The 12,143-nt window shown below is 46.7% G+C and overlaps 1 protein-coding gene across 4 annotated transcripts in view; it reads right to left on the bottom strand.

Moving 5' to 3' along the window:
* Nucleotides 1-12,143, bottom strand: part of LOC141791134 (ral guanine nucleotide dissociation stimulator-like) — a 63,570-nt gene that overhangs the window by 6,425 nt on the left and 45,002 nt on the right. For 3 of the 4 annotated variants that reach the window (XM_074671386.1, XM_074671385.1, XM_074671383.1), the window contains exons 2-12: nucleotides 10,912-11,216; nucleotides 8,363-8,437; nucleotides 8,057-8,250; nucleotides 7,755-7,879; nucleotides 5,831-6,046; nucleotides 5,640-5,743; nucleotides 5,478-5,562; nucleotides 2,615-2,692; nucleotides 653-739; nucleotides 485-517; nucleotides 172-293 (exon numbers count right to left, since the gene is read on the bottom strand). In XM_074671386.1, coding sequence (XP_074527487.1) covers nucleotides 172-293; nucleotides 485-517; nucleotides 653-739; nucleotides 2,615-2,692; nucleotides 5,478-5,562; nucleotides 5,640-5,743; nucleotides 5,831-6,046; nucleotides 7,755-7,879; nucleotides 8,057-8,250; nucleotides 8,363-8,437; nucleotides 10,912-11,216 — 1,424 coding nt within the window. The remainder of the gene's footprint in view (nucleotides 1-171; nucleotides 294-484; nucleotides 518-652; nucleotides 740-2,614; nucleotides 2,693-5,477; nucleotides 5,563-5,639; nucleotides 5,744-5,830; nucleotides 6,047-7,754; nucleotides 7,880-8,056; nucleotides 8,251-8,362; nucleotides 8,438-10,911; nucleotides 11,217-12,143) is intronic. The other variant, XM_074671384.1, reaches the window with a different exon arrangement.

Here is a 12,143-nt window from a genome sequence, read left to right on the forward strand (position 1 = left end):
CAAACAGCTCCTCAGTTTAAAGGATTTATCTGCCTACACACGCTGTTAATCCAGTTTAAAGCTCAGTTTGTGGATAATTCAGATTAAAAAGAGGGAAATGTAGAAGAATTCAGGACTAAAGAAAGTAAGACTGAAACTCGTCTCTGGACGCGGCGCTCTCTGAGGTCTGACCTCTCGGCCTCGCTGAGCTTCTCCACGCCGGCGAACCACTCCCTGAAGTGGCTGTCCTGAGTGAAGCTGTAGTTGTTGGAGGCCAGCTGCAGCAGCTTGATCTGAGCGATCACCTCGAACTCCTGCAGACGCAGCGACAGAGACAGAGGTCACATGATCACACGCTTTTTAACCACACGGTCACACGGTCACACGGTCACACGGTCACACGGTCACACGGTCACACGGTCACACGGTCACACGGTCACACGGTCACACGGTCACACGGTCACACGGTCACACGCCATCTTTGGTGGAAGGAAACTCTCTTTACCTTTCGTCGCTTCTCGAAGTTGATGAGCCCGCCCTGAAAGATGAGACGGAGAAACGTGAGTCAGTGACGGAGGAGGAGGAGGAGGAGGAGGAGGAGGAGGAGGAGGAGGAGGAGGAGGAGGAGGAGGAGGAGAAAGACAGAGTGAGGTCACATTTAAAGGAGTCTGACCTCGGTGTAGTCCTTCATGGCCGTGTCCATCATCACCAGGTCTGTGAGGAAGGTCCCCAGGTACGGGATGGTCCCCTGCATCACCCCCTGCTCACACACAAAAATCACTTTATGAAGTCTTTTAGTGAAATGTGTGGGTCTTTGTCTTTCCTCCCAGCCCACAAAATGTGATATTTAATGACCAAACCTGTTCTTAGTAGAGCTTGTTAATGTAAAATCCTGACCTAAAACCAGCTGTTTGGATTTTGGGGATTTGCCGACGTCAGCGATTCCCTTTTTTGACCAATCAGGAGCAAGTCTGACCTGATTGGTCCACCAGAGCACATACCCCCGAACCCCCTCCCAGCCCACTCTCCTGAAAGCCAAAGTTGAAGAGCCATCACTGCTCTGTTTTTGGCTGTAAACAGCCTCATAGTTCCATGCTGAAGCTTCCCATCTCAGAAGAAGACAGACTAAGTGTCTAGAGTTCATTTATCAGGAAATGTTCCAGCTACACTCAGTAAAACTGAGCATGTGTGTGCTAGTCACTTCACGGCCGACTGCTTTTCCAACTTTGGACAGTCCAACAGAGGGCTAGCCAATAGACTGGTCCTGAATCCAGGCGCATTACCAACCATCCTCCAACAAACCTGGGACCCTGGAAATGTGAGTATTTTAAATGCTGTGTGCTGTGGAGCAGATGGAAGAGCTTTTCCTCAGTGTCCCCCCTGTCTCTGTGTTAGCTTCAGGATGCTAACTTTAGCTGCAGTTAGCCTGTTGTTTTAGCCTGTAATGTTACGGTAAACGAGCTTCTCTGTTTTCTAAACATTGTGCACTCGGAGCTCGTGGCGCCGCTCTCAGTGACGTGGAAGAGCGGGGCGGTATCAGCGGTGGCTCATTTACATATGAAGGCCACGCCCACTAAATCAGAGCGTTCTGAACAGAGGGGCTATGAGAGCCTGGAAACAATGCTGCTGTGCTTGATTTATTGGCTTTTTGGACCAAAACATGTTACTAACATTTCATGAAGACATCAATGATCCAGATTAAACTGCAGGAAAGGAGCAGGAGATGGGAGCTTTAACCTCTGCGTTTCTATATGTTATATTAATTTTATTTTATTGACGTTATTAATTGATTTTTATTGTGCAGCTCTTTGGGAAAGTTGCTTGTTTTTAAAATGTTCAATGTGAATAAAGTGGATCAGATGTTTAATTTGTGAAAGGTTAAAAAAAGAAACACTTTCTTTAAGGTGGCGAGAGGAAGAGAAACTCCTCTTTAATTCTGCATCTTTATCGGGGATTAAGATTACAGAAAATATGTGGTTTAAATAAAAATAAATGAATTCACTTGTTCAAGCGTCTTCCTGCATCTGTTACTGTAAAAATTTAACATAAATAAAGTCAAAAATGACAAATAAACTCTAAGTTTCTGTCCTGCTTCTGCTCAGACTGCAGTGACTGGGTTTGCCACAAGATGGAGCTGTTCGCACACAACTTGTTTTCCACACATCCACAAAGAAACAGGGTCAAAGAAGTGCAGAAAGACCCCTCTCTATTTACGAAGATGAGTTAATCTCAGAAATCAGTTTCTTCAGAGTATTTTCTGTCCGAGCTTCAAAGATTTTAACCTCGCTCATTTCTTCCTCCTCTGATGTTTTTGTTGAAGTGTTTTCTAAACTGAAAATATCTGAAGAGATTTTGCATCTCCAGGTGAAATCTACCTGTAAATTGTTTAAAGTTACTCAAACTTTCGCTGGAGGATATCAAACCATCATCATGATCACACATGAGACATGCTTAAGTTTCAGTTTCTAAGGAGCACGAATAAATCTTTGGATGCTTGTTTTGAATGATGCAAACAGCACCAGGAGCTCAGACGTTGAGGAGCAGTTACCTGTTAGTTTAATCTGCACAGGTTAACCTTTTGTGGCTCCATGCTTCACAGATATACCTGAGTTATTTCAGTGTAACTCTGACTCACCAGGTCCCTCTGCTGCTGGTGTCTCCTCTGAGCACGTTTGGGGTTGATCTCCAGCGTGGCGAACTTTGAGGTTCCCTCCTGCAGGAAACAGGAGAAAAGTCTCCACGTTAAACACAGGAAATAATAAAATCATGTGGATTATTTTCCATGTTGGCTGATTTTTCTGATCACTTTCTGCCCAGAGAAGAGCAGTGAAACGTCGACGGTGGACTAAAAGTGTCCAAATATCAGCGATAAGGAGGATAAAACCACAGCCAGGAGTTCCTACAATTCCCATAATGCCTCTGTTCAAACTCTGCTGGGGCTCCTCCTCATTTTCCTCGTTACACAAGCTCTGATTTAATTTTGCTGCCAGGCCCAAGCTGCGATCAGCTGGTTATACTTAGACTTCATAACAACATTACTCACGTCAGGACAACCATAGCGTGAGGTCGACCCACAGCAAGAGGTCAAACCACAACGAGAGGTCGACCAACAGCGAGAGGTCCACCCAAAAAAAGAGGTTGACCCAAAAAGAGAGGTTAAACCACAACACGAGGTCGAAACTAAACAAGAGGTCGACCAACAGCAAAAGGTCCACCCATAATGAGAGATTGATCAACAACGAGAGGTCGACCCGAGACGAGAGGTCAACCCGAGAAGAGAGGTCGACCCAAGACGAGAGGTCGACCCAAGACGAGAGGTTGACCCACGACTAGAGGTCCACCCAGAACAAGAGGTCGACCCGTGACGAGAGGTCGACCCATGACGAGAGGTCAACCCAAGACGAGAGGTTGACCCACGACGAGAGGTCGACCCAGAACGAGAGGTCGACCCAGAACGAGAGGCCGACCCAGAACGAGAGGTCGACCCAAGACGAGAGGTCGACCCAGAACGAGAGGTCGACCCAGAACGAGAGGCCGACCCAGAACGAGAGGTCAACCCAGAACGAGAGGTTGACCCACGACGAGAGGTCGACCCAGAACGAGAGGTCGACCCAGAACGAGAGGCCGACCCAGAACGAGAGGTCAACCCAAGACGAGAGGTTGACCCACGACGAGAGGTCGACCCAGAACGAGAGGTCGACCCAGAACGAGAGGTCGACCCAGAACGAGAGGTCAACCCAAGATGAGAGGTCGACCCACGACGAGAGGTCGACCCAGAACGAGAGGTCGACCCAGAACGAGAGGCCGACCCAGAACGAGAGGTCGACCCAAGACGAGAGGTCGACCCACGACGAGAGGTCGACCCAGAAACGAGAGGTCGACCCAGAACGAGAGGTCGACCCAGAACGAGAGGTCAACCCAAGATGAGAGGTCGACCCAGAACGAGAGGTCGACCCAGAACGAGAGGTCGACCCAGAACGAGAGGTCGACCCAAGACGAGAGGTCGACCCACGACTAGAGGTCGACCCAAGACGAGAGGTGGACCCACGACTAGAGGCCGACCCAGAACGAGAGGTCGACCCAAGACGAGAGGTCGACCCACGACGAGAGGTCGACCCAGAACGAGAGGTCGACCCAAGACGAGAGGTCGACCCAGAAACGAGAGGTCGACCCAGAACGAGAGGTCGACCCAGAACGAGAGGTCAACCCAAGATGAGAGGTCGACCCAGAACGAGAGGTCGACCCAGAACGAGAGGTCGACCCAAGACGAGAGGTCAACCCACGACGAGAGGTCGACCCAAGACGAGAGGTGGACCCACGACCAGAGGCCGACCCAGAACGAGAGGTCGACCCAAGACGAGAGGTCGACCCACGACGAGAGGTCGACCCAAGACGAGAGTTGGACCCACGACTAGAGGCCGACCCAGAACGAGAGGTCGACCCAAGACGAGAGGTCGACCCACGACGAGAGGTCGACCCAAGACGAGAGTTGGACCCACGACTAGAGGCCGACCCAGAACGAGAGGTCGACCCAAGACGAGAGGTCGACCCACGACGAGAGGTCGACCCAAGACGAGAGGTCGACCCAAGACGAGAGGTCGACCCAGAAACGAGAGGTCGACCCAGAACGAGAGGTCGACCCAGAACGAGAGGTCAACCCAAGATGAGAGGTCGACCCAGAACGAGAGGTCGACCCAGAACGAGAGGTCGACCCAAGACGAGAGGTCAACCCACGACTAGAGGCCGACCCAGAACGAGAGGTCGACCCAAGACGAGAGGTCGACCCACGACGAGAGGTCGACCCAAGACGAGAGGTCGACCCATGACAAGAGGTCAACCCCGGCAAGGAGGGGTTTGAGCAGGAAGTCTTATTTTGAAAGGGTTTAAAGAGTGAATCAGTCAGAAACCCTTCTGCTTGTCTCAGACTTTCAGGAGAAACACGACCTGAGAGGAGGAGACGGCGCCTCCTGTCCTCCTCTCACTCCTCAGGGTGAGGTAACGCCACGGGGCCTCTCGCCTTAACCCCAGCACGCCGGGTCTAGTGAACGCAGCCTGCCCTGAACTGATAGCGCCAGAAAGAGGCCACGCCCCTGAAGTGATCGGTTACAGCAGCGCCGTCAGAGGCGTTATCTACAGAGGGATGACATCAGAGGGATGACATCAGAGGGATGACATCAGAGGGATGACATCAGAGGGATTCCCTCAGCGCTCAGCGAGACACTGAGGAGGACACAAACACCGGGACACGTCTGGGAGTTTCTGTGACGAATCACAGGAGCGACAGCAGCGATCAGTCAGCAGCACGCGACGTGATGAGTGATTTACAGAAAGTGTGACCCAGAGGAACAGAGCGAGGCGTTTCCTCTGCAGGATGTTTGTCTGCAGACGTGAGGATGGACGAGGACGCCGTCCACTCCAACACGTCGTCCCTCTGAGGAGTTCCTGTGGTTGTTTACGAGTCACAGAGTCTGTTTTCAGGAGCAGAGACGGCGACCCACCTTCACCAGCAGCTCGCGGCTCAGAGAGTAGTTGTTGTCGTCGGAGAAGATCTCGGACAGCTCCCTGAAGGTGCGGAAACTCTCCCTGCGAACACAAACAGCTCGGTGAGTAAAAACCAAACGAGGAACAACCCAAACGCGTCTGATCCGACTGAGACTCACCGCGACACCTCCTCCCAGGTCCTCTTCAGGCGGTGGATGGCGTTGCACTGCAGGGCGGAGAGGATGGCTCGCAGAGACGAGAAGTTCTTCAGGATCCGACACTCCTGAACACAACAAACGCCAACGGTTAGAAAACGTCTCTGAGGAACGTTCGCCTCTCAGATTAACCAGGCGCCGTCGCCGTTTCTCACCCGCGCCACGTCGATCCAGCGCTCCAGCAGCCGCGCCCTCTGGTTGGGCTTCAGCGCCGGGTTGCTCAGACACGTGGTGATGACGCAGTTGGTGACGGAGTTGAACTGAGCCACGGTGGCTCTGATGGTGGGCGCCAGGTGCTCCTTCCCCTTCTTGTCCCGCTGAGACCAGATCCCGCCCAGGCAGTGGTACGGCACCACCTTCTTAAACAGGTCCTGGAGGGAGACACGAAGACACGGGTCAGGGTCTGAGGAGGACAGGCTCCTCCCATCACGCCGTCTGATGACATCAGAGCGCCAAACACACCAACTTTCCAACAGTCTAACTTTTCCCTCGTTGTCTGTCTGACCTGATCCGTTTTTAGCTCGTCTTTATTCTTCTACAGTTCCTGGATCAGATGTAAACAGTGTTGCCACCGTTACTTTGAAAAAGTAATCTGATTACTCCTTTAAAAAGTTACTAGGTTACTTTACTGACTACTTGGTTTTAAAAGTAACTAAGTTAGATTACAAGTAACTTTATTAGTTACTTTCAGCAGCTGCCAACAACACCTGGAGCTGTGTCATTTGTCGACATTGTGTGATGTGATTAAAAACTAAAAATAATCAGAGTCTGTTTGTTTATTTTTACAGGAACACGCAGAGATTGTTCGCTTTAAAACATGAACTTTATATTTAAAAACAAAAATATTTATTTTGTACATTTTCATTTTTTAAAAGCAGCTAAAGAAGCTTTAACAGGAGTGTTTTTGGTTGACTACAGCTCTGTTCAGTTCAATAAAAAATGAAAATAAAAAGTCAAATTTATGGGATTGGAGTCAAAATAATTTGTTTCTCATAATTTCAATTTTTTTCTCATTGATAAGACTTTATTATCTCATCATTTCTGTTTTTTGTTATTTCTTTGTTTCTCTCTTTATTAAAACATTTTCTGTCTCAGCTGTAGAGGGCGCCATTTCCGACAGTTAAAAAAATATAGATAAATAAAGTCATTACTGTGAGATAATAAACTCATGTTTATGTAATAAAAAAGTCAAATTAATGAAATTAAAAGTCAAATAATCTGTTTCCTATGATTTTGACTTTTATCTCATAAATAAGATTTTTTTATCTCATAATTTTTGTAATTTTTTTTTTGGTATTTTTTTTATTTTAATTTTATTTTTATTTTTTTTTTAGCTGTGGGAATGGGCTTTATTTATTTTTTTTATTTTTTTTCTTTAAAAAAAATATTTCTACTATTTTACTCATCTAAAAATAATCATTGCTGTTTGACCTTAGGATTTTACTGTAATTATCATATATTTTATTTTATTTATTTATCTCTTTTTTCTGTCTTTCCTTTCCACGTTTTTTCCCTCTTTGACTTTTTTACTTCCTGGTCTCGGTCTTGGATCTGGACTTTGTCTCCTGCTGTTGTTTTTTTTGTGGATCAGCTCTACAGTTTGAGGTTTTACTCCTTGATTAGGTTTTATTATTACTAACTTTTATGTTATTTAATTTATTTTTTTTTCCAGGTCTTTGTTGTCGAGCACTTTGTAAACCAAAGTTTTTAACCCTTTCAGACTGTTTCAGGTCAAATTTGACCCAGTGAGAGAGGACTCGTCACTTTGAGGAGCTGAAACCATCGTTTTCAGATTCAGATAAACGTGTAAAACTAAAACAACGAGCAGATTAATCCATGAACCAATCAGAAATAAGGAGAGAGCAGTGTTTTCAGGACAGAAACAGCTCAAACAGCTGCAGTAAAGACTCATGTCTGTGTTTTATTAAAGGTATAAACTGATGTTTTCTGTGTCTTCAGTGGATAAACTGGACAAACCGAGGGTGACCGTGACCCTGACCTTCCTCTGAGCGTTTCAGCGTCTGTGGCCGTGAGCTGGCCTGTAAATCTGTCGCCAGAGGAAAAAGGAAACGTGCTCACCGCGTCCATGAGCGTGAACTGCTCGGCCACCATGATGGGGTCGAAGGACAGGAAGCTGAAGGCAGGAAGCTCGTCCTCGAAGCCGCTCTCTTCCTGCGTGGCGAACGGGCAGCCGATGTGTTCCCCTGGAGAGTCGACACAGAGAGTCGTTTTCAAGATGGCGCCTCGACCTGAGCTCCAGCCAAACACGTCCTGCTCTGCAGCTGTGACCTCTGACCCCAAACCGCTGCTACAGCGTGATGCTACGACTGAGACGTTAACCCCGCCCCCGCCCCGGCTCCCTCTCTGTCCTGCCTCCATACCATCGGGATCGGGCTCACACTGCTGTCGGCGGTGGAAGTGGGCCAGCAGGTTGCGGGCGCGGCGCTCCAGGTCCGAGCCCGGCAGGTGGCAGTGCAGGTAGGACAGGAGCTGGTGCAGGCAGTCGTAGTTGGGGGGGCTCCAGAAGTCCTCAGAGTACTGGTCCAACCAGGCGCCCAGGATGGACGAGACCGTGCTGCAACAGAGAGGAGGGTTAGGAGGAGGAGGAGGAGGAGGAGGAGGAGGAGGAGGAGGAGGAGGAGGAGGAGGAGCAGGAGCAGGAGGAGTGATGGATGCTGCAGACTCACTTTCTCAGCTCGGTGCAGTCGTCCTGAGAGACTCTGTGCGCCGTGGCGGCCGTGACGTTCTGCAGACGTGCATACCTGCAGAGACAAACAGACACGCTCAGTTTATAATAAATCAGACACAGACTCAGGAGAGATTCCTCTGAGCACAGAAACATTTTCAGAGACACTGAGCAATCATTAATATCAATCAGTAACAAGAAAAAGAGAAAACATGACTCAAAAATAAAACAAATCAACCACAGAGTGAGCCTGTGCCCCAGGTCTGATCCTCTGAGGGTGGCGAGAGGAGCATAGGTGACAGGAAGGAGGTCTGTGGCATGAGGAGCACAGGTGACAGGAAGGAGGTCTGTGGCATGAGGAGCACAGGTGACAGGAAGGAGGTCTGTGGCGTGAGGAGCACAGGTGACAGGAAGGAGGTCTGTGGCATGAGGAGCATAGGTGACAGGAAGGAGGTCTGTGCAGCTGAGGTGTGGATGTGTTTAATTTTTGGAGGTCGTGTCAGAGCCCTGGGTGTGGGTGTGTTTCAGCACACAGATCTACAGATGGAGGTGATGTTCAGAGGTGGAGGAGGCCGTTCGGTGGCGTGGAGCTGAAAACAACAGCTGCAGTCAGAAATGATGCTGAGGCTACAGATGTGAGGTGAGGTGAGGGTTGTTGAGTGTGAGCCTGAAATCCAGAGCGTGAGCTGTGAGGAGACGTGGGGCTGATGATCAGGACGTCAGATTTGTCATAATTGAATGATCAGTTTTTGGGGCTGGTTAAACAAAAACAGTTTCAGGTTAAAACACAAAGGTATCTTTGCGTTTACACAGAAACAGGGTTTTAGTCCGTTTAAGACCGAATACACTTTTAAAAATGGCCTCCGGAGTGTAATTTGTCTGAAACCCTTCAGCCACTGTTTTCATTTCAACAAGTCTGAGTTTTCAGGGGAAACACTGAGGTCACACTCTGCTTCACACAAAACACTGTGACTGTGGCAGCTTCAACTGCAAAGTGTGAACCAGACGACAACAAAGAGAACAGTAGCAGACTGCTGTGATGACCTGCTGCTACTTCAAAACTCAGCAAAGACACAGTCAGTGTGAAAACCTCTCAAAAACCTCTGGAAAAATACAGTATCCAAGTACCTAAAAATACAGTATCCAAGTACCTAAAAATACAGTATCCAAGTACCTAAAAATACAGTATCCAAGTACCTAAAAATACAGTATCCAAGTATCTAAAAATCTATCCAAGTATCTAAAAAACTGTCTTTACCCATACCATAACGAAGTAACATCTATCCAAATATACAACTATCTTTGTATCCAAGTATCTAAGTATCTATCTATCCAGGTATCTAAGTATCCAAGTATCTATCCAAGTATCTATCTATCCAAGTATCTGTCTATCAAAGTACCTTTCTATCCAACTATCTTTCTATCCAAGTATCTATCTATCTAAGCATCTTTCTATCCAAGTATTTGAGTATCTATCTTTCTAAGTATCCAAGTATCTATCTATCCAAGTATCTATCTATCTAAGCATCTATCTACCCAAGTATTTGAGTATCTATCTATCCAAGTATCTATCTATCCAAGTATTTGAGTATCTATCTTTCTAAGTATCCAAGTATCTTTCTATCCAAGTATCTATCTATCCAAGTATCTTTCCATCCAAGTATCCAACTATCTAAGCATCTATCTATCCAAGTATTTGAGTATCTATCTATCCAAGTATCCAAGTATCTATCTATCCAAGTATCTGAGTATCTATCTATCTAAGTATCTATCTATCCAAGTTTCCCAGTATCTATCTATCCAAGTATTTGAGTATCTATCTATCCAAGTATTTGAGTATCTATCTATCAACTCAAGCATCCAAGTATCTATCTAGGTATCTAAGTATCTAAATCTTTCCAGGTATCTATCTATCCAAGTATTTTTCAATCTTAGTATCTTAGTTTCTGTTTATCCAAGTATCTTAGTATCCACGTGCACATCTAACCAAGTCCCTTAGTATCTGCCCCCCCACTTATCTAATTATCCACCAAAGTATCAAAATATCTTTGTTTCCAAGTATCTGAGTATGTCTCAATATCAGAGGCAGTGGAGTGGGTTTGTGTTGAGATATAGAGCTGGATGTTGTCAGCGTAGAGGGAGAATGAAAGCCATGTGAATGCGTGGTGCTGATGTTAAAGTAAATCTGTTATTTCCTCTTTAATGGGTGCAAGGTTGAAAAAATGCTGGATGAACTCCTCTACCATCGTATTCAGGAAAAGGTCGCAGTAAGGCTCTGGTTGGTCTCAGGTGTTACTGCTCGGCTGTTTCCTGTAAAACTTTCTTAGCTGTTGTTTCCAGAGCAGGTGTTAAAAATACTTTTACAGTCTTCACCTGAAGGACTTTTATAGTTTTACGTCAACTTGGAGCAAAAAAAAACAACATGAAGAAAAGAAAAGAAATCTGACAAATCTAACTTCTGATGAGGAAACATCTGCTTTCATTCATTGTGAGACAAACCCCCTCCCTGGACCAGGTCTACGCCTCCTGTTGGTGCTGTGTCAGGTTTACCTGTGCAGCAGGAGGTCCAGCACCTGCTTGGTGGAGGCGAAGGAGCGGTACGTGCAGAGGAAGATGGTGACGTAGGTGGAGTCTTTGCCCCTGAACGCTGACACCATGTACTCCACCAGCCGCTCCAGCGTGCCGGCTTTGATGGTGCGCACCTTGCAGGTCTCGTAGAGGCTGAGGGCGGAGTCCGTCTCCACGCCCAGCCATCGCTGCCCCTTGCTGGCCGACTGGTGGAGCTGCACCTTCCTCAGCGTGATGGTGAAGATGGCGTCGTCCTCGGCCTCCTCGCCGATCTCCTGCGTCGAGCTCTGAAAGACCAAAGAGACGGCTTTGAGTTTGTGTTCTCCTCACTGTCGGTTCAATAAATCCTCATGTCTGAGCGCGCTCAGTGAGAGGATCAGAGGCTACAGCCAGCCGTGGAGTTTAAAAAGACTAATTAGAGGAAGAAACCCTGTAATTATGACCATCTGGAGCTCCAGCTCCTCCTCCTCTGTCTCTGAGTCAGACTCACAGCACCGCCGTGCACAAACAAACAAACAAACAAACAAACAAACAAACAAACAAAGGCTGTTTCCAAACAGAGCTCGCTGGATCTGTGACAAAAGCAGCCGCGGCCTGCAGAGACAAAGAGAGCAGCAGCACAAAGAGAGCTCTGTGCAGGTCCTCACATCACATCCAGGGTTTGTTTCCTCCTCCTCACAGGAAAACAACAAAACAACAAAACAACAAAACAACAAAACAACAAAGAGCATCAGAGCCACTCGAGACACTGACGGAGAATTTATCATCAATAAACACGTGAACGTCATCAGAGACTCATCAACACAAACCAAACCCACTTCAGCTGACTGAAGTTTGACAAAACCACTTCTTACAGCAGGATCCAGATCCAGATCCAGATCCAGATCCAGATCCAGATCCAGATCAAGATTAATCCAGGTCATTAACTTCCTCCAATAATTAACCAATCAAAACTTAGAGATAAACAAACTCTGAACAACTGATTATCAAAACTTCTCTGCTATCATTCTATTTTTCAAAATAAAAGAAATGGTTACATTTTCCAAATCTAAAAATAAAACAAATATTTACAGTTTCTAAATTGAAACTGAAAAAAATTATATATATATATATATATATATAAATTTTTAGTTTCCAAATTAAAAACAAAAATGTGAATTGTTTTCCAAATTTCAAAATAAAAGATTTTTTATTCCAAAATAAAAGAAATATTA

Source organism: Halichoeres trimaculatus, unplaced genomic scaffold (genome assembly GCF_033239565.1).
Source record: "Halichoeres trimaculatus isolate MK-OKI-2021-1 unplaced genomic scaffold, fHalTri1.1 fHalTri1_scaffold_5, whole genome shotgun sequence".
NCBI classification, from domain to species: Eukaryota; Metazoa; Chordata; class Actinopteri; order Labriformes; family Labridae; genus Halichoeres; species Halichoeres trimaculatus.